Below are 22,657 nucleotides of genomic sequence, written 5' to 3'. Positions count from 1 at the left end.
TTGGAGAGCTGTCGTTTTGAGGGGGGTGCGACTTATACAAAAGTACGACTTATAGACCGGAAAATACGGTATACAGTCGACTCGCGATAATTCAAACTCGAAGGGACCCGAGGATTTTGCTTGAATTATCCAAAGTTTGAATTATCAGAAGTTCTCATATATATGACTTTTGGCAAGGTGACAGCACACATTATGATTAAAATTTAATTTTAATCGCTTGTTTTTTTACTTTTAATTAAATGTTTTTAAACCTTAACTACAGAAAATAAACAGAAAGCAGAGGCATAAGGTCCACAAGTCGAATGCCGTGCGCGTCGCTTTCGTAACCGCAGCGTCATTTTCCTTTTTGGCGGAAACGCGACACGCAAATGCGTGGTTGTGCGTTTTCCTTTTTGTTTTTGTGGCAGTGGCCCGCGTAGTTTGACTGCTTGACCGCACCGACAGGTGTAGGCAGTCAATCATGTTTAGACGTTTTTTGAGGCCTGTTCGTTGTTTTGGTTTCTAATTCGCATCATGAAAATGGTAAATAAGTCTAGAAAGTTGAGAAACGTCACAGTCTACCTAACTTCTGCTTCATTTCAAATGTTTGCCTACTAGCAACACCCTTTTCCTTGAAGGCTTGAGGCGCTTATTTTTCATTTATCAACTGTTATGATTACACAAGCCCCCAAATTTTCAAATAGTTGCGGGAAAGCAGTAGATATTTTTCAATATGGACACTAAAAAAGTAAGACTTAACCAAATGACAACGTTTGAATTAAGTGGCTTGAAAGGATAGACGGGCCAACCAAAAATTTGAATTTTGTTTGCATTAATCGAAAGTACTAATCATCAGAGTTCGAATTATCGCGAGTCTACTGTACATATCTTAGTTTTTATGACTTGAGTTTGGAAGGGCAGCCCCTACACATTGCTTGCCGAACAATATGTTTGAACTCGGAGGCGATCATTCTTAGTGTGATAATAAATGTTCTTAGATCCAAGAGCGGCTTATCTTGTAAACAAAAGTTTTTCGCTTTTTCCTTATTCCATGAGCAAAAATCAAGTGCACGTTAGATTCGAGTAAATACGGTAGCCCTTCATAAGACTGACCTAGCATCCTCCAGCATTGCACTTCTAGGTTCAGGAACCACAACACACACTAGGCAATACGTCGCATGCAGAAACAAAAAGCAAGAAACTGTCCAATCAAGGGTAGAAACTCACATGCACCTTTAATTTGGCCTTCGTTCGCCTTAACGGACCCTTGGCCCACTGAAAATTACAAACAAGCAGAATCAGCAAGGAGGCGGGCACAAGCAAAGGGCAACAAGCAAGTCTCGCCGAAGCCAAGCATACGCGGCGACAAAAATAAGAATTTAACAACTGTAAACCAATACAAAAAAAGGCGCCACAAGCGCTTCCTATAACCGCCACCCAAAGCAGTCAGCAGTGCATACTAATTTAGATGATGCGAAAGCACTTAAATTACACATAAGTAGCAAAAGAGAACATCTCATGTTGGCCTCAAAACAACGCTCGATGCCCACATGGAAAAACTATGTCTCGCAGCAAGAAGAGGATGCAATTCTGCTAATAAAATTACAAGAAAAAATTACACACAAAAAAATTCTTCAAGCCTAAAGTCTGCTTACATTCGTTGTTGGCGAAAGCTCTATGGCTTCCCCGGGCAATAGTTATAAAAGTCAAAGACCTCTTTACTGCTGCTGCACCATGCCCAAGGATCAAAGTTTTCGGTGGCTGGTGCGCACCTGCTCTCAGTGGCTGTCATGTCTCTCTGTTATGCCTCATAGACTAGGCTAACCCTGGTTTACCACTGGCCATGATGCGCCGTGGTAACGCACTTGGCTACTACTCTGAACACCAGCGTTCAAGTGGGGGGCACAGGTCTTTACTTCTTTTAATTTTCAACTAAACTTTGTGAAACTTGTAAGTCTTGCTGGTTTTTTTCTTAATGATTTCAGATTGCCATTATTTTTTCAGTTGGTCAGTTAGTTCCCAAGATAATTAGAGATAATTAGCCATTTTTGGCCAAACAATAGACAATACAGTGTTGGCCATAAAACTGCCATCTTTATATTTTCCAATACTATGAACCCTTGAGAATGCAATAATCGGAGCAGTTTTTTGATGCACCGCTTGGAACTAATTTTACAGCTCAATAAACTTTGGCGTTTAAAATAGGCACTCAAAATTGTTTCTTGCCTCTAGTACCACCAAAGTTTAATGAGCTGTAAAATTAGTTACAAGCGATGCATCATAAAAATGATTCAATTACTGCATTCATTAGGGCTCATAGAACTGGAAAATATCAAGATTACAGTTTTATGACCAACACTGTTTTGTCTATTGTTTGACCAAAAATGGCTAATTACCTCTAATTATCTTGGGAACTAACTGACCAACTGAAAAAATAATAGCATATCTGAAATCTGTGGGAAAAAGGCAGCAAGACTGACAAGCTTCACAGAGTTTACTTCAAAATTAAAAGAAGTTGTTTTAGGCCCTGTGTCCCCCCTTAATTCCCATACGAACTCAAATGTGTTTCTTATTTACTCTTAACAGCAACAGCCATCTTCTGTGCCAGACAACAATGCTGGCTTTTCGGGCAGTAGGGCACCTAAGGGTTTCGCCTCAAAACAAGAGTCAGCGAAAAGAAAAGCAAATCTCGAACAATTCTTGCGGCTGAGGGCACAAATCACTGCTATAAGAGCACGCCAGCGTTCTGCAGATATCACAACAATCGTGCAATATGTTACGAGGGTCAGACCACCACCACAGCAAAAATGGCAAATGGGTTAGTTACTGCACAATGACACCATACAGTGCTTTTAATGTGTTAATCAAGTGAGCAGTACGATCATGCAAGGCCTTGTTGAGCAAAAAATCTCGGGCCATCTCCACTAACATGAAACTTGGGTAGGGGCGAAGCATGCAGTGTTTAAGTGTATTCTTGGTGCCTTGGCGTTTTTGCCCACGCAGATGAAACCATTGGGGGGGGAAGAGGTATACAGCTTGGCTGTAAAAGTCTCATGTCTTTGAAGCACGAAGCTGCCTAGCGGGAGGCATTAGAAAACGTGTGTCCCGGTGTTTTAGTATCGTGACTACACGAGACGCCGCCGAAATGAGACGCCAACAGGAGACGCCGACAGCCCAAGTCCCTAAGGGGCTTTGCTCCTAAAACTGCCTAAGTTATATACGTAGTGACACCAGCTAATCATATTGCAATGTTTTGCCAGCTTCAATGACTGGATGTGTAAAATGCCACGCAGAATTTTGGAGATTAAATAGATGATTTCAGTTCAAACTTCTTCAAGCCAACATGGAGAAAAAATTCTCCGTTCCGCCCAAGTTCACAAAGTTTTGTACCTGCAAACTGCTGCAAAACTCTGTGAGCCTTTGTTTAATTTGCAATAACTAATGATCATAAGAAACTGGTACAATACTTCTTCACAGATGTCTACTAGGTTGATTTCTTTTTGCCTTATCTGGCATCAGCACTGCATACCACGCTTTGCGTGCACTTGTACTGCATATAAATTCTTACGAAGAGGCCATCAAAGCACCACAGCCCTAAGCAATAATCCACTTGGGGCCCCATCTCACAGGAAGCACCTGCTGGACACTCTGCTGATTTTCATCAGAGAAGCCGGCATTGAGGACCGCTTCTAGATGCCTTTCCTACCGTGTTCTCCCCACTCCTTACTTGCTATCCCATTTCCGACTCTTGCCCGAGGCCTCAGGTAATGGACAAGGGGACTTCTCTCCCTCTTTTTTCTTTCTTTCTCAATAAACGCGTGTTCATTCGTTTAAAGCAGAAGAAACCAAGCTATCACACTGACATTGAAAAGCTGCACTGTGCTGGCCAATAAAACCTTCCCATTCTGTGTCCATTGGCCTCTTCCTTGCCAACCTGTGCACACTTAGTGCTCGGGACTGATTTCACTTAGCTGGGTCGATTCTCAGCCTAAGATCCCGCCTCCTCACGGCAAAATTTTGAGGGAGGCTAAAGTAGCAACTGAAATGTGGAAGCGCTGAAGCCTGTTCACGGAGAATCTCTTGTTTTGTTCTGGATACCCCAGGCGCAGGCGCCACAGTACAAAGACACTCACCCTGTCCTAAATAACCACCGGCTCTCCCATATACAAAAATTGTGGTTATTTTCTGAGTAAGTAGGAAAATGCTGCCGCTGTTCCTAATGCTAAACAAAATAGACTACAAAATGCAACCTTCGTGAAAAGTTTGAGAGTGAACGATGACGCAGTTTGCTCAAAAAAATTTTTTAAAGACCCTCATTTATGCTTTCTAAAAGATAAATGAAAAAAAAAAAAGCCCTTTCCACTAAGCCTGCATTGGTGCATGTTTTACACATGCCATTCCTTCACTTGCAGCAGAGACAATTAAATCACTATAAATAATCTAGCTGGTAAACAAGTATCTAACATCTAAAGGTCTCAAATGCACGAAGCCACAAAAAATTTCTTTAATTGTGTTTCATGTACCGCTGACATGCAACACTAAGTGCTGTAGCCATAGCACCATAGTTTTATGCATCACACAACTTCCAAATGTAAAATAACAAGAGCACAATCAATTCACTTCCTTCAGAAAAAAAAAAAAATCGGACAGAAGCCACCTTGATAGAAGCAATGATGCTATCAGCCTTCTTAAATTGTGCGACATTTGTGTTGATGGAGTGCTTCCCTCTTTCCCTCCCACAACTCATGCCCAGTTGGATGAATAAGTTGAGCCCTACCATGAGGAAGACGCCTAGAAACAGGTTACAGACCGAGAAAAACGGTTTGACAGAGGGTACAAACATACCAAAAACAGAGTGGAGGGCCCCAAGAATGCAAACAGCATTATTCAAAAGAACCAGCACTGCAAAGTTAGCGCAGAAGCGTTGAATATTTAATGCACCAGGTGTTCGTAACAAAATTCAGTGCAGAACCGACAAAACACGAAAGTGGGGGGCTTACACCCCAACCACACAACCAGTTGACACGACAACGCCCCCCTCTCTGCAACTGCAACTGCAGGGCTTTTGAGCGTGCCTGATGCAATGGGTAACTGCACACTGGTCTGTCCACAGAATTTCACGCTAACATCTACTCAACAGAAACTTGTTGCTGCTATTGCGTGCCTTTGTCGGCATCGCCATAGCTGCTAGAAGCATTCCTCTCCCATTTGGCTTGGGTGGCTCAATTGCGTGCCTTTGTCGGCATCGCCATAGCTGCTAGAAGCGTTCCTCTCCCGTTTGGCTTGGGTGGCTCAATAGCTACTTTTTCTTCCTGAAAACCCCTGACAAAAAAAATCTTTTGGAGCTCAACTTTTAAATTATTAAAAGAAAAAGTAATCTTTTACAATAATGTTGTTTTTTTGCAGCTAAGGCAACAACTGAGCTCGTTCATGGAATTAACTTTTAAAACGCTTCCCCACGATACATAACCGCCTGCTCGCTGAAGCGTGGCTCGTCCCGACATGAGCACCAGATTTCCTTCCGGTATACTGCTACGCTCCAGCAATTATGTCTGCTATGTTGGCTTGGCTTAGTGATTTATTCCCTACCGCTGAGGCCTCTAAAAAATGAGAAAGAAGAAGCCGGGATTCTCTCTGAGTGGCGCCCATAAATCCTTCCAGGACGTAGCAATAATATTTCATCATAAAACTATGGGTCTGTCCCTTGGCCAGACAGTTGGGCCCCCTTTCAGCCCCAAGGGCACAAGACTGCCCGAATAGACGCAGCAGCGGCCAGAAGCGGCAGCTCACCTGGGGGCAGAGGGATGCCGAACTGGGGCACGGGGGGCGGCACCATGGCCACGGCCGCCGTGCCCCCTGGCGTGGCCATGGTCGTCACCACGGGGGCCGCAGCCACGGGGGGAAACGCCACAGCCATTAGGGCCTCCGCCGACACCTGCTGCGGCTGCTGCTGCTGCTGGGCCAAATCTATCAGCGCCTGATTGGCAGCCGGGTCGCCCGCACCGCCCATCGCGCGCTGCCGCTCCTGCTCCGCATGCTTCTCTGAAACGCAGCAGCAGGCACCACGTCAGGCCCCCTCACCTTTACGTGCCACCACCCGACATGGTCTAGGCCGACAGCACATGATTCCCTGCTCGATCGGACAGCAATGGGTCAGCCAGGGTCACCGTTTGGAGCCGAAAAATGGTAATTTGGGGGAGTGATTGAAATTTTAATAATGGTGTGCAAACCTTCGAATAGTTTGCGAATAGTGGGGCGCTTCGATTTACAGTTGCGGAATCACCACAGACAGCCGGCAGGCAGTTCGGGGATTCCCCATGCCAACGGATGCCAGATTGCTTCCAGGGAAGTCAGAGACTGATTATCGAACAGCCCCACAGTTTGGTCAAGTCAAGGGTTTGACGAAAGCCCATCTGGTCGGGATACATGTTGAAGTAAAAGCAGAGACACCGACCAAAAGAAACTTTTAAAACTTTAAAAACAACCAAACAAGATGTTTCAGCTTCTCTACGGAAGCCTTGTTCACAATTCATAACAGTTTCTTTTGATCAGTGTCCCCGTTTTTGCTTCCGCCACACTGGTTGCTATTCGATTTTATTCACAGCATGGCTTTACAATTCAATGTGTGGAAATATTCACAACTTGCAACCAATTAGGCAACAAAAGTTGGCTCTTTCGCACGACATGCGAACTTTCAAGCTCCACCTCACAGCAAGGCCCTCGGGGTTAGCTTTTTTGCACGATGCTGAAGCTGTGGAAAAAAGCCTAATGCCTGTAAAGGCCCAACCACATGCACGCGTAAAACCGACGTACTCACGCAACGACGTAAACTGGCGTAAGCGCGTAAGGAGCCGGTGTACTCCGGCGTACGCCGAATGCATTGCTACACGCTTGTTACGCTTAAGTCAGAGCCAGCCAGACATTGGCGCAAACTTTCGGGCGCACGGTGTTGACGTAGACCTCTGGCGGTGATGTAATGTGGCAGTCAGGCCGCATACCAAGACAGCAAATTGATAAATAAGTGAACTTTACTATTCATTATGCGATAAAACTACGTAGTTTGTAAAATATGGAGAGTAAACAACCAGACAAAACACGCGAAACAACGAGCAACTATGGGAGCAAGGCAGTTTACGCCAAAAATAGCAGAGGGTTTCGCGCCTGCTAAGTATGCATACTAATCCTTAAAGTTTTTAAATGTCCCAAGAACTGTTTTACTAGTTGTTTCTGTATTAAATAGGCGTACTTATGTGAGAATAGGAATTATTTTATGAGTTAAAATTTACTTGAACTGGTCACCACAAAGCTGAGTTAGTGGTAGTCCAGCCACACTGCGCGGCGCTTGGTTTACGCGTGCGTTGCGGCGATATGTGGTTACTCGCCCTCTTCGACGTCGTCGGTCGGCGTAAAGGCAGCGGTGTATGTCGCCGCAGGCATACGTCGTTGTGCGAGTACGTCGATTTTACGCGTGCATGTGGTTGGGCCTTAAGACCTGTGCGAAACAACTTTGTTGTGTGGGAAGCCAAAAGCACACAAAAAATGGAGGACAGAAAGAGGGAACACAAACAAGTGCTTACCCCAAACTACAAACTTCATTGATACACATGAAATTGTCAGCTGAAATGGAATGTCACTCGTGTAACATGTATAATCTGAGAAGAAGTTTCCACTCAACATAAAGCATGAGTTAGCAGTCAAGAGCCACTACTTGTTGGCAGTGCTTGCAGCAAGGGACTGGTCCTACCAGACACTAACATGCCCAGCCCCACTTCAATCACTGGGGGAACCGGTCACCTTCTTCCCGTGTTCCCAGTACGCTGAAAAATCCACATTTCTTAATGGAAATGTAGGCCAAACTTTTGTTCAACTGCATTGCCAACCTGCCTCTATCATAAAAGATGGAGACAAAATGGCAATGCAGTGGAACACAAAAGTTCAGTTTTTTGTACCATTTTCGTGTCAAGCACTAGTACGTGAACACTCCAATGTGCTATGTCCCGACTTCCTAAGTTATCTTTTGTAGCGAGAGCTATAATCGCCGTATTCTCGCCGTTTCGCTGTAGCCGGTTGCGGCACCACAAGCTGAGCGGTTACCTAGCAACCTCCGCAACTGGCAGCGCCGCTCGCCGCGCCATCTGGCATGACATCAGAGGAGGAGCCGGTGTTGCAGCATATACTATTCCGGTGTATAAGTCGCAGTTTTTTTCTGAAACTTTCATTGGTGCGTCTTATCTACCGGTGCGACTTATGTATGGAATAAATTCGGTTTGTGGCGGCCGCGCGTGGTCCACGCTCAAAAATGTGCCTGTGTGCTGCATGATGTCAGCGCACATTAAGAGACAGAGCTCTATGGTGTAAATGAATCAGAAGCCCATCGCTACGGCATTTCTCATAGCCCATAAGTCGCTTCGGGACATTAAACCAAACAATTTGTAGCTTTTTCTAGTCAAAAACATAATGGTAATGGCCTGCGACAACCGTGTGGAACCTTCTGCCACGCACAATAACTACAGTTAAGAACAAATTCAAAGTAACATCAAAACGGGTTGCAAAAACAAAATGCAGCTTATAAATTATTACAGACAGTTTTACTCTGCAGGAGATAACTGTGCTGCTAATTTCCAAAGTGACAGCTTGCTGATAGCAAGTTTCAATTTTCGGGCCACTTCAGTTCACGTCACTTCCGTGTGCCATGACGCCTTTATTGCGCTGATCGTTGCGGCGTGCTTCACATATGTAGCATCCGCCGTGTCCTAGTTATCGCTAACCATGATGCCGCCAGCGAGGCGAAAAAGTTACGATGCAAAATTCAAGCTACGTTGCAGTTGCATTTGCACAAGAACATGGAAACCAGGCTGCGGGAAGGCAGTTCGAGGTTAGTGAGAAAATTATACGGGACTGGAGCGGGGCCACCAATGTGCTCCAGACTATGAAATCGACAAAGAAGGCCAACCGCGGAAAGAAAGCACGCTGGCCGAAGCTTGAGGATCGTCGGCGACTGTGGGTGCTCGAGCAACGAGCTGAAAGCAGGGGACTCTCTACAGTGCAGCTGCATCTCAAGGCGAAGACCCTTGCAACAGAGTTGAGGACTGTTGGATTTGTGGGCGATCTGGTGTGGTGTTTTCGCTTTATGCGGCGCAATTAGTTGGTGATGCAAGCGCGGAAGACGGTGTGCCATAAGCTCCCTGACGACTTTCAGGAACAACTGAAGAAGTTCAGTGCGTTTGTCAGAGAAGAAATTGCGACCAAAAACATCAACGTGAGCCACATCATAAACATGGATGATGTCCCGCTCCCGTTTGATATTCCTCTTGGGAGGAGTGTCCCCAAAAAAGGGGAAAAAACTAACGGTGAGGACAACTGGCAATGAGAAATTGCACTTCACTGTTGTTCTCGCATGCTGCGCAAACGGCACAAAGCTAGCTACCTCCCATGTTAATTTTCATGCGAAAGACACTACCAAAGGATCCCTTTCTTCCCACTGCGGTAGTGCAGGCCAACGCCGAAGAATGGATGGACGAAGATAAGATCATTCTATGGCTGGACCAATGTTTTAGGGGCCGAAGCTCCTTATTAAGGGGGGACGTGGCTTTCAAAATCAACTTCTTTATTTCTTTGTGGATTTTGATGAAAATTGGCACAGCAACTGGAAATGCTTCTGTGATAACACCATAAAAATTTCAAACTAATATTTTGAAAACTTTTTTATGTATTAAATTTTCTTTCTGTTCCGCTTGTACCGAGCTTGAGCGGCTTATAAAACATGATAGAAAACTTGTTCTAAGTGCTTTGCATTCCCAAATGAATGGACGAGGTCGTGACAGTTTTAGAAGTTTTTTTTACAACACAATGTTTTTTAGTTTTCATTTTTTTAGAGGTTAATGTGCAATAGGCATGTCGACTGTGAACGATTATTTGAATAAAAAAATCACAAAAAACAAATCTGGAAAACCAAGAGTGTCACGACCTGAATGGTTCATCAAGGAATGTAATGCAAGAAACGGAATCAAAATAGACCCAGCGGTCACAAAGAAATCCCTGGTACAAGCGACACAGGTGGCAAAAAAAAAACTGTTTTGAGAAAACGGCTTCCGAAGTTGCAACATAGGTTTCACTTATCAAAAGTCGTCACGGTTGTAGCCTTTCATGTCCTTTTGAACATAGGGCTTCTGGAATGCCTTGCCTTGAAATTGGAGTTCCTTTTACAGCCTTTCTCTTTCCAGAAAACATCATTTTCAGCTCCTCTGTGAAGAGTACATACCCCACTTTGCAGACCAAACGAAGGGGGAGATGGGTTTCAATGGGCTTTCAATGCAAAGTAGGTTAGCTGGTTGGCTGTATCGCACTGAACAGCCTCCTTTTACAGTGTTGTCACCATGGCAACAAGTTAAGCATTTTTTTTTACTTAAATTTGAACATTTTTGGCTTATTTTATGTTTTATCATCTTGCCTGGCACAGCAACTTAGTACTCATACGTGCAGGTGTTCATTGCCAAAAGTTTGCATACCACAAGGATGAAAATGAGCTACTTTGAAGCTTGGTAGAGTATTCTGCATACCGTATTTACACGATTGTAAGACTACCCTTTTTTTCAAATTTGACAATCCAATGTTGGGGGGTCGTCTTAGAATCGAAATCGAACCATGTACCGCTTGCAACGACAAGAGAGACAAGAAATCAGGGGTGCTTCGAGGTGTGAACGGCTTTGCACGCTCATTTCCATGGTTACGGTAACCATTTCATACATTCTGGCGTCAATAAAAATGATGCACCTTTTGTAAGTTGGACCTAGAGCGACTAAACTCCCACTATCGCGTTCGGAAGTGTACTAAGCAACGTGATATGATAGTGGCTACGTTTGCACCGTGCACTGAATAAAGGTATTCGCTAATACTCATTTTGTTTATTAGAGACCCCGACGATAAAGACGGTCGTGTTAGAGACGAACAAAATGCTTCTTGAAAGCGAGTAACGCGCTCACGGAAATTGCGAGCGGCTGCTTCCGTCAGCCGCCATGTTGTTTTAATCACGATCGCGCGTGGCTGCTGCCGGTTGCTTCGATTGTCATCTCGAATAGTTTCCCGCTCAACCCAAAGCGCATAGTTTTCCGCGTGCTTATACAAAAGCTTTTCTTTTTTTAGCATCTACTGCGCGCATTACGAGTGCCTTTATGACGAGCGCACGGCTCTTGAGGGAGCACCGATAATCGATGGAAGAGCCGCCGTAGGGGGTATTGGTAGTTGACGGAAGAGCTTCTCTTTGTGATACAATTTTCTAAGCGGGCGCGTCATTTCGTCAGGAAGCCGCGAACTTACGCCGAGCGGGCGTGTGAGGAGAGCCTCCCTGGCTACTGTGTGCGGGTGGGTCCTCTCCGCATGGGCGGCCGTACCACGCGATGCCGTGGTGCGGTCGTTCGCGAAGTGTGGACTCACACTTGACGACGTGCTGTGGGACTGCAGCAACAATGACGGCAGCAGCACCAGCGAGGACGACTCCAGCGACGATGAGTAATCCTCCGCAACCACGTGAATAAATTTCCCTTGTGTAAAATGCGCACGTTTTTTTTTTTTTTTTTTGAGATGCGATTTTGGGGGGGTCGTCTTACATTCGAGTCGTCTTACAATCGTGTAAATACGGTAACTCCCAACTTCAATGCAAGAGCATATTTTTTTACTACTTTTGACATTCAAGGCATCCAATATTTCTCGCAGTAAAGCCAGTATGCCCTAAGCAATGGTATCAATAATTTCACTAAAAAATCACTGTTAAATGCTGCGACAGTAACGTACATTTTTAATGTAGAGAACATATTTTTATTCCTATATTACTAACTCAAACCTGTTTGCATGAAAATTACAAGTGCACGGGAAACGTTGCGCAAGAAAGGCGATATGGCTCGCGCGCATCGCAGCGCATGCTTACCGCGACATATCGAACTTTGATTATACCTGATATGGCTGGTCAGGTCGCTTTTAAGATTAAATCTAACGTCGCAAGCATTAATTAGAACTACTGGCGTTCAATCGTAACCGGTTGCCCAGTCATGAGCTGCTCCAATGCGCGTCGGCTATGCCGTGCGCGCCACAGCGTTTGACGCGTCGACCGTTTCTTTCTCAAGGCTAGCGAGCCCACAGTCAAAACACAGCAATAACTAAGCGTGTAAACATCGCAAACCCGACTAAAAGTTCACTTCACGAACCACTATCGCAAGCGCGCACACCGCGTCACCCTCCGGGGTCTGGCGACGGTAGAGTCACGCGCACCACGAAGCGTTCGATGACCTCCTCCTTTCGAGCCACACAACTTCCCGTAATCTGGCTCGTTATCTCCGGCATTCCCACCGTGATAACGTCCGTGTTGAATACCGTAGATTGAACAGAAACTCGGCCGAGCGAAGAACTCAAACCGCTCGCTACGCAGCTCAGACGGCCGCCATCTTGTGTTGCGCCCGTGACATCCAATCAGGAGGGTCGTTGTTCTGCGCCCCGACCGGACCAATAGCGCTTCAGCATCTATTTATAGCTTTGTTTGTGCGTCGTTTCTTTTCTGCCGTTTGTGCGTTTGTGAATGAACGAAGATAAAAGAGACGAGCGGAACCGGAAAAACGATCGCTCGGCCGATCTAACCATATCAAAATGGCCGCGCCCGGTGGCACCGTTGCGGAGATAGAGCGCTCCGAAAATTGCCGTTTTTTCGCCCTTTTGCGCTGATAGTTTGTCACCGCGCCTGATAAAGGTATTTTTTTATGCCACTTTGCGACGCTTTTCAGCGTAAAAAACTTTGCAGACGCATAGAATAGGAAACATAGAAGCCGAATATGTGGGTTTCAAAAAAACGATGTTTTGGTAATTTTTCCGAAGTTGAAAGCCGCGTCCCCCCTTAAGTCATGGGTCGGTCCATCCCTTGTGTCTCGTGGTACGTGACCGCCGCATGCTTTCGGAGATGTCACAAAGTGGGCCGCGTTGCACGCGCAAGAACCGGCTGCAACCGGCAGCGCAAACTCGGCACCGGGAGCGCGAGCTTGTCTGTGTTCGCCAACGGAGGCGCGAGCGCACGTGCACTGCGAGGGGGAGATCACGCAAGAGATCACGCCACGAACGCAGGCAGTCGTTCTCGGAGATCGAACGAGACGCAAGGACCTTTGCTCGTTTCCTCTCGTCTTGTTCGGGCACAAGTTCGCCCTAAATAAAAGTTCTTTCTTTACCGTTGTGTCTCATCCTACGTGACAAATTGTGGTAGAGGTGCGGGGTAGTCCTCGATGGTGCGGGGTCTTTCACCAGGTCTGGGCCTGGGAGCATCGACTCCGAAAATAAAAGTTGATTTGTACAATGTACGCACACAGTCTTACGTCTTTCTAATGATGTAATGGGCGAACTTTCACGGGAGAGTTACGGTTACCGATGATCTCCCCCTCTCGAGCTTCGCCCCACTTATCATCATTCATTCCGTGGATATGGCGTGATTTTTTTTCGCGTCGACCTGACGGATTTTTCACGTGAAGAATGGAATGCTTGTGGTGGACAGCATGCGGGCAGACATCACGGGTACCACAACAATAGTGACACCAGGCTGCATGACGAAGATGCGGCAGCCGCAGTTTCAAAGCAAGGCTGCGACGCTTCTGGGAGAGAGAGAATAAACTTCCTTATTAGGAAAAAAAAAAAAAAATGTGGAATGGTGTCCTCATTTCAGGACCCCATTCGTGGTGCCAGCTGCAACAGCCCTTTCAACCAACCGAAGCTGGTCTTCTGGACTGGAACTGGACAACACGCTCTCCCACTGCTCATAAGACAGACAGAAAATTCTGTCTAACTTGGGGTTTTTCTGACAAGCCCACACCATATGGTAGAGCGTGCCAGGTTCGCTACAAAACTGACACAGAGCGGAGTACTGGGTCGGATACATTAGGCACAATTTCGTCAAGTGGGGAAACGTATTCGTTTGAAGCAGCGTAAGTATTCTCTGCTGAGCTTTTGTTAAGTATTCGTGGGCCGGGGGGTGTCCTGGATGTCTGAGGGCAAGCACAGTTTTACGAAGACAAGACGCACAAGACACGCGACGTTTGGAGAGGTGGCCAAGTGGGTCTCCGACTCTTGGGACCCCATTTCTACAACAACAGTTGTAGCCGGGTTCATAAAGCCCGGACTAACACCACCCACGAGTAGTGACGATGTTGGGGAAGAACACACCAGTGAGTCGGAGGACGACAGCGATGCGCCGGCGGAACTCCCACTTGAAGTTGCTGAATTATTTGTTTTGTTAGCGAGTCGGAGGAAGAGGGATCCGATGGTTTTGCTAAACGCCGTCTGTAAATACATGCCATCTGTGTGTATCAATAAACCATTTTTGAGAAGTTAGTTCCCTCTAGACTTTGGACGGTATATGCACGTGTCTAGCACTGATTACCGGAAGATGCATTCAGAGGCGGTGTCCAACCATGTATTCTCGATGTATTTTCTAACAAACTGATCTTCTATGGGTTTCATCAATTAAGAAGTGCATCTTGTACTCTGGTGCACCTTATACACTGGTGCGACTTATATACATTTTTTTCCCGGAGAAACTGTCATTTTGAGAGGGGTTCGACTTATACAAAGGTGCGACTTATAGAACGGGAAATACGGTATATAGAAGGGGCGGCTCAACGGGGATTCGTCGTCAGATGTGGAAAGGGAGTCAGAGAGACTGAAAGAAGCCAGGCTTCGTCATTGGAAAGAAACCAAGAGGACGCAGCGAGCCAAGGAGGCGCAGGAAGAACGAGCCGAGAAGCGTCGCAACCATACAGAAAACCAAGCTAAACAATTACATTAACCGTACCTCTCGCTACGCACACCCAGGCATAACTGAGTTAAGCCACAGCCAATTTCTTTCTTTGTAGCTATGTTTAGAAGCTTCATACATACTAAACCAAAAATACTCGTATTCGAAAATGAATATATGTATTCGATGCACAGCCCTAAGTTTGATATTCACATACCTCTAAATTTCAAGCATCCTTAGTGGTAAAAAACACTTGTAGAAAAATATTGATTTCATAGTTACCTAACTTCAGGAAGAAAAGCAACCAAAATTAAAACCCTGACATTGGCAGTAGTAGTAGTGCAGTCAAACCCCGCAATAACAAAACCACCGGGGAAAGCCAAAAAAATTCGCTTTTGCGGAAATTTCGTTGCTGCTAGAATGAGACATAAACGACAGAAAAAACACTTGCAAACCGAAAATTTATTTCTGAATGTTGGTTATTGGTGGCGAGCGCGACCACGGGCGGCACTGCGAAGCGCACCTCCGTGACGTCAGCTTAGGGACTCTCGCATTTGTCGTCTGCTTCACTCGGGCTCGCTCTACCAGCTGTTTCTTTGCGCTCGGTTGAAGTCTGATGCTTGTTCGCACCAGATTTTGCGTGTGCGTAACTTTTTATCATAATAAAACACTTTAAATCGCATACACCAGCTGAAGGCGCTATTTCAAGTATAGTTTTTGATACCGCTCCGGAAGAAACATTGCCGGCGCCGCCCCAGTTTTTGCGAAGCTGGCCCTGTGCGGAGCGCGAAGAGTCGGAGTAAGCGTCAGCTTCAGTGTTCAGAAATCTTTAAAACAAAGGGAGCCGCCAGCTGCTAATAACCGACAACAGCGAAAATGCAAGACCAAAACAAATACCAGGCCTTCGGGGCTGTCGGATTTGGCAGAAGGCATTACGATTCCCAGTAGTCATACGAAAGAAAAAAAAAAACAGTTTTTGCAACCTCGCTGGAACGATCAAAAGTATTATATCTCATCACTTCATGTTGTAATAGCATGAAAGTATGCCGACATGCACTATGGGAGACTCAAAACCTGTAGGTTGAGTTACAGATAACCCACTGTGTGTTGAATTGATACTACGCTTCTAACCAGTATGGAGGTTTATTGAGCAAAACGAGTAACGTCTACGGTAATGATACAGTAACACTATGTTTGTTCAGACCTGGAGGGAAATTCAGTACATTTCTTACAGCCTTATCTCCCAAATATTCAGTTATGCGTCATAGGAAAACTGCGCTCAAGAGGAGGAGGAGGAGGGGAAAGCTTAATTTAACAGTAAAATCGAACTGATTAGTGGGCTTGTCCTCAGTCCAGGACAAGAGAGTAAGAGTAATTTTCTTCGATTCATAGAACGCCACCGAGTAAACTAGCTTTTGTTTCTTGCGTCTGGAAGGGGTGGCAGCAATAAGAGATTTTTGGAAATATTCATCGGTTTCGATTCTTGTAATATATGCACATATACTATTTATTGTGTTGGTTAGCTAGTATATCACACCTTTAACACCGTAATCCTGTCATAATTGTTTGGGTTGGGAGTCAGCTCGTTATGATAACGATGGTTACGGCAGAAATTCAGAGCACAAAAAAACAGCCTTCGAGTACTCTGTACAACATACGTTGTCTGGAGTGCGATCACGGTGGCAAAGCACAAACTTTCTCCTTCTATTTGCATGTGAATAAACAATGCACGCAGAGAATATGCATCTTCTTGCACGCAGTCATAACGAAAGCGAATTTGTGAAGGGAATGTATGCCATACAGCCTTAAGAAAATATCCACACGATCTTTGTGATCCTCCTGAGCATCCCAAAAACCTACTAATAAACGTTTGTGACGGTGCGGAAAAATTAATGCGTTGGTCACAGTTAAAAAAAAAAAAAACAACCTGATACAAGTCAAAAATGAAAGAAATACAGCCGCTTTATTTCCTACAATGCAATGTGCGTGTAGGGGCCCTCTGCTTGGCATGTAACATTAGACTGTTCAGTGTTCATAAGAGCATCTCAAAAATACTGGAGGGAAGCCTACGCATTTTGAATACTATAGAGGAGCTCTGAGCGCTGAACCTCGCGTATAAGCTAGAAAGGACACGTTACACACGATCTTTCGATTGTTGCTCTGAAGAAAGTTGTTCTCTCTCTCCTCGTGTGTTGCAAACTTGTGGGGGATACAGCTTGAAATTATTCACGTGTCAGAGGCTGGTAAAAATACCTGAATTACTAGAAATACACTTTTTGATGCACTAACGCATCAAAGAGGGCCATTCGTAGCACAGGCGCTGCTGCCCCTCACAAGCGGAGTGTAGCAGACGACAGCGGAGAGAGTCCCTAAGCCGACATCAGAGCTAGGGGGCGCCACTCAAACAACTCACCGCCAATACAGTTTACGCTCGTTACAGCGTATCCGGCAACAACGGACTTCCAGTTACAACGGACATTTCCTGTTGGTTTGTTTGGTCCCCATGCTATTTTACATGGCGCCCACTCCTTATAACGTATCTGGCTAGAGCAGACTATCGGCTACAACAGACTAAATTTTCGGTGAAAACTGCTGACTGAATGTTTATAACAGACTTCTGCAGGGCTGGCACCCAATATGCTTTTTCTTTGTTTAGTTTGGCAAGACTGTTATGTCTGGCAACATTGTTGGCAGCCGAGTCGTTGGCGCACATGGAGGATGTTGGCACAGCCAAGCCAGTGCCAGTGACCTTGTTTTTTATTTTTTTGTGTGTGCGACCAGCAGCAGGGTAACTGATTTCACTGTCGGATAAACTAAGCATGATTAACGCTGGTGAACATAGGAAAAAACAGGCCGACATCGCCAGAAGTGCAGGCCTATCTGAGCAGACGGTCCGCTCAGCTGTCAAGAACAAGGCCACTGCTGATAAACGCGAGACTCCAATGAGATTGAACAAGTGCGCGAAGTGCGCGAAGTGGTGCACCCAGAGTCGAGTTTGCCCCCGGCACAGTTTTTTTTGTGTAATAAAGAACTCGGGTCCAGTGAAGCTCCGTCTTTTTCCCGTTCCGTTCGGTGAAAAAGGTAAGAAATGCCTCCAGTTGGGGGGTTGGTTCCCATCCATTGTGTGAAATCTGCCGCCGGCCGTGCACGGTCCAACTGGTCTAACTTTCGATTTTACAGCTGTCCATCAGATTAGTTCGTGTCAGCTGTTTCAATGACCAGACTAATGTCATAAAAAAATGTGGAAGCTGCCTTGGGGGATCGTCAGGCAGTGATTCGATTTGTTTGAAGAACGGTTTCGGGCAAACCTGCCTCGTCCCGAAGGGATTTAAAATAGACTAGCTAATTCTGATGGACACGACTGATTTGTATAGCTGGTTCATAATTGCTCCTAGTTATATTCTTGCTTTATTTGCTTAGCTTATCGTGCATCTTTACACACGTGACTGCATGTGCTAGGCCTTTTCCAAGCGCCGGTGCTAAGCTTTGAAAACGGTCTTTAGGCAATTCTTTGTCCCCGCGCGAACACTGCGCAGAGGTGCTGCGGGCGTGTAGAAAGAACAAAGTGTCTGCACTATGTATATGCAATACCGGTCAAAGTACCCACAAATCAGTCCTCCTGCTCTCCTGAACTACCATGTCCTTTGCAGCTACAGATCACTACGCAAAATGTTCCTTCACGGGACCTGTGATCAGAATTGAAGCTTTGTTGAAGAAAAGCATTCGTCCTTTCGAGGCCCCACGAATGTCGGCATCAAGCCAACCGCCCTTGTGAGCTTGCACGCTTCCTCGAAAAGCGGCACTGCCGCCCCAAGTATGGACAAGTACCTAATGCCATCCAGTGGCAGCCAGGAAAGATGCTGCGCATGTCAGACATTTTAACCACTTCTGGTGCAAGTTGCGTGGTACAGCCAGTGGTAGCGGCCCCTGTCTTCACGTTTTCGCTACTTTCCACCTTATTTTAAAGAGAGATACACATAAGAGTGGTATATTTGTGTTGTCAAGTGAGCCAATCTATCATTCTAAGCAATTTCTTTTTTGACTTCGTGTCCCTTTAACAAGCAGCCCAAAGAAAACTTGCGTATTGTGTCACAAGTGCGGGAAAGTAGCTGATGAGTCTAATTTGATTGAAGTTAGCATTAAGAATTATTCTCCTGATGCAATAGATTGTAGTAAAGCTGTTCACTGTCTGCAGGATGACTGCACTTGTGTCTGTGCAGTTGTACAGGACTGCGGGATAACTCTGCGCGCTCGGATATACCTTACAGATCCAACAAAAGCAACAAATGCCGGCTCTGTTGGAAAATGTTAAACTGCAGCCAAGGGTTCTGCATCCACAAAGTTTATCAAAATCAGTGCCTCTGGTGGTATAATGTTCTGTGTAACAAAGATCCAACCCCCTACGAAAATGCATTTACGGAGATGCGAGCAAGCAACAGTGGGTGGCACTGCAACTCCTCTGCAACGTGCTGATAGTCTCACTGTATGAGCCACGCCGTACTAGTTTGTAACAATCCTGCCTCCACATTCTTTCACTCTGGCCAGGAAGCAAATTTGAATGACAGACAGACAGCCAGACAAACAGACCAAAAGAAGGACACCCACAAAAGAACACCTAAACTAATTAGTCAGCTGCATATGGTGAAGTGCTTCATGCGCAAAGCAATAAAAACCCCCTCGCAGTATAGACCACCGATCAAACTATGCTTCCCCTTCAGACTATCGAGAACACAATGACACGAAACATTTTTACCTTGACGGTCGCCCAGGCCCCGTGAACTCTTCAGGGCAAGTAAAGGGTTACCTAAAATGAAGGGGCTCATTCTCAGGCAAGAATACCCAAAACACGATAAACATAAAACTAATTTTTCTCCAAAACAAACTGAATTTCGCCCCAGTACGCCCTTCACCAAAAAATGGCCAAAGAAGAAATCCCGCGCACAGATGCTCTGCACGTACAATAGCTCGCGCGTACAGTAAAAGGCAGCGTAGTCTTCTCAATCTTGCAATGATAACATATAGATCCCATGGTGGAATAAGTTTCTCGCAAAAGAAATATCCACGCTCAATCAAATGCAGCCTTACGGATATGGCTAAACTGCTTTCCAAGAACGCCAACTCTTAAATATTGTTTTATGCTTAATTTTAGCCAGAAACTTACTCCATCTAGGGTGCTTCCCCACCTCAAGTACTTAGCTAGGCATCACTTTCACATACATGTATGTCAATGACTTGACTGCTGCTGTTGAAGAACCAGACATGAACAAATGATAAACATTACAGAACTGGTTACCATATTTTCGCGCGTACAACCCGCCCCTGCATATAACCTGCTCACCCACTTTCCGTCAACGAATAAAAAAAAATATCCCTGCGTATTGCCGGCATGTTTTATACATAAAAAGATGGACCAAAGTTACTACTCAAGCAACATTACACATTTGTTTATGGAAAAGAACTTACTAGCTGATTATGTAACTAGATTACTTGCTGCACCCATTTTTTTTCAGTTGGTACATTGTTGAGCTGTGTGCGCGAAATAAGCACTGTCAATGGGATAACAGGGGCTGAGTTGTTATTACTGCTGTAGGGGCATCAAAGCCCACCGCGCACCGTGGTGAAACTGCACTAAAGGAAATACCTCGCATATAATCCGCACCTCTACTTCACCCCTGAAATTTTCGCATTTTTGGTGCAGGTTATACACGCAAAAATACGGTACAACTCACGAAATATCAAAACGATAAACTAAAAGATAACACCACCCTTATGACACCACTGTGCAGATAAAAAAAAACTGGCTGAAACATGATCCTACAGTCATTAGGCTGAACCTGTCATTTGCAGAATTTAACCTTAAACCGTCTCAAAAATACCTGGTTTTCATCTTATAAAACTTATTACTAAATGGTATAGAAAAATGATTAATTCAAAAATTTTGAAAACATTTCTTCGAAAAATTTGGTGTGTTCTTTTTTCAGGCATTGCCAAACGGCAGATCTGAGTTTTAATTCAAAGAAACTTGTAATCGTCGTCAACTTCAAATCGAATTCTTCAAAAATCAGTCTTACTGGGTATCATGTACTTTGGCACAGCTACAAAAATGACAAGAACTGAGATAAATGGTTAAATCCCTAAGCTCACTACAACAGATCCTATATCAGACCGTGATAGCTGCTGATACTCGCCATTACCAAACGAATTGGTAAGTGCAAAAATTCCTAGGCAGTAAAACTTCCATTGTTTTCTTTCTTCCTTTTATTTTTTTTTTTTGGCCTGAAATAAATTTTACCCCAGCCTATACAATGCTAATGCTGCAACAAGTGTGCTGCTCCTTCCCGGGAGCAACTTTATAAGGACCAGACATATAGCTTACTCTATACACAGCGTTACCGCCTACACTGCGATCATCTATTTCTTGTAATGGTTATGGTAGAGGGGAGGAAGCAGTTAGGTTTGACAGACTCATTTACTGTATTATGGCTGCTGTGTTCCAGAGGCTTATAAAAAAAATGTTTGTGAATGCCGTAACACAACATGTGGTGGCTGTTCCTTTAAACAGGTGCTAGTTGAGTTTTTCCGTGGCTTACAAAGCTGGTGTGTGTATGTGTGGAGTGCGAAATGCAAGACACAGCTCTGCTCCTGTTTCTGCATGTTATTGTGAAAGCCGTGATGGTGATAGTAATGGCTCTGCCTTGATCAACCAAGCGTTTCACAATGCCTCAGTCATATGAAATGCCAAATGTTCAAGGTGGCAATACATTCAAAAGCACAAAAAATTGACATTTCCTGAACTACTGTTGTACAGTCAAATCTCGGTACAACGAACACCACATTAACAAACTTTTCATATTAACGAGCATTTAAGAAATCCCACGCCGACTGCTTATAATTTTAATGTAAAATTATTTCACTACTACGTACTTCAGAATAGCGAACTTTTCAAAATAGCGATCATTTTATTTGGTTCTATGCCGTGTTAACAACGCCTCAGTACTACGAACTCATATTTTCAAAGCCGGTGATTCTTAGATTTCCGTTGAACAATTGCGGCAACCATAGCCGTATGCTAGCAGACGACACGGCAAAGGGCAGCGCAGAAGAGGACGCCTTGCAACTTGCTCCGGGGAATGCGCAAGCCGATGCGAGATACAGAAAAAGAAGGTGAGGAGAAAAAAAATGAAGCATGGGTGGCCTCCTCCGTCCATAAAGCCGCTTCCACGCTATTATCGCCACACCCCAAGTTTTTCTACGTTCTGTCGCTGCTCGGGTGGCTTGCTAGATTGTCACGGCGGGGCTGACAACAGAGGACATTCTCCAGAGTGTGAGCGTTCAGGATGAAGAAGGCAGCGAGATAAACGACAATGCCTCTGAGGGTGTCGCGGCAGCACTCGAAGACTGTGCCGAGCACGTGACAACTGCGGTTGTGCTGGACAGCATATAAAAACTCCGCACATTTCTGGGGAAACAGGAAAATGGAAAAGTTGGAGTCCTTCGTGCTAGGAAGCTTGTGCTGCACGCACCAGAAGAAAATAGCCAACTACTTTAAATAAACGTACATTGTTTCATGATCCCTTGTGCATTTTTTTGTGAAAAATGACTTCAAGGATGCACTGCAGTACAGGTAGGTCGTTTCAGGAATTGAAATATTATTTTTTGTCTAAACTATTCCAATTTTCACTACAACGACCTTTCAGAATAACGAGCAATTTACCGCGGTCCCCTGAAGTTCGTAATACCGAGATTTTACTGTAGTGGGTATGAGATACAGCAAATGTCGATCCAACATTTGGGAGGGGAAAAAAATTTGCCACAGCTTTTCCCTGGGAGGTAATTAGAAATGTACGCAGAGCCCAGCAAACCAGCAAGCAATTTTAAAACCCAAAAGCGGCTTTCTTAGTAGTCTCAACATTACAG

General features: G+C 45.0%; 1 protein-coding gene across 5 annotated transcripts in view; it reads right to left on the bottom strand.

The window, feature by feature from the left end:
- Positions 1-22,657, bottom strand: part of Isha (Insulator su(Hw) mRNA adaptor) — a 75,505-nt gene that overhangs the window by 22,095 nt on the left and 30,753 nt on the right. Inside the window, exons 14-16 of one of the 5 annotated variants that reach the window (XM_077682454.1) lie at positions 19,494-19,544; positions 5,770-6,021; positions 1,207-1,254 (exon numbers count right to left, since the gene is read on the bottom strand). In XM_077682454.1, the coding sequence (XP_077538580.1) occupies positions 1,207-1,254; positions 5,770-6,021; positions 19,494-19,544 (351 nt within the window). The remainder of the gene's footprint in view (positions 1-1,206; positions 1,255-5,769; positions 6,022-19,493; positions 19,545-22,657) is intronic. The other 4 variants (XM_077682455.1, XM_077682456.1, XM_077682457.1 and 1 more) reach the window with 4 other exon arrangements.

This window comes from Haemaphysalis longicornis, unplaced genomic scaffold (assembly GCF_048455015.1).
Source record: "Haemaphysalis longicornis isolate Haplotype H1 unplaced genomic scaffold, Haemaphysalis longicornis Haplotype H1 scaffold_9, whole genome shotgun sequence".
Taxonomy (NCBI): domain Eukaryota; kingdom Metazoa; phylum Arthropoda; class Arachnida; order Ixodida; family Ixodidae; genus Haemaphysalis; species Haemaphysalis longicornis.
Note: the sequence above shows the minus strand (reverse complement) of the source record. Positions and strands in the feature narration are given on the sequence as shown.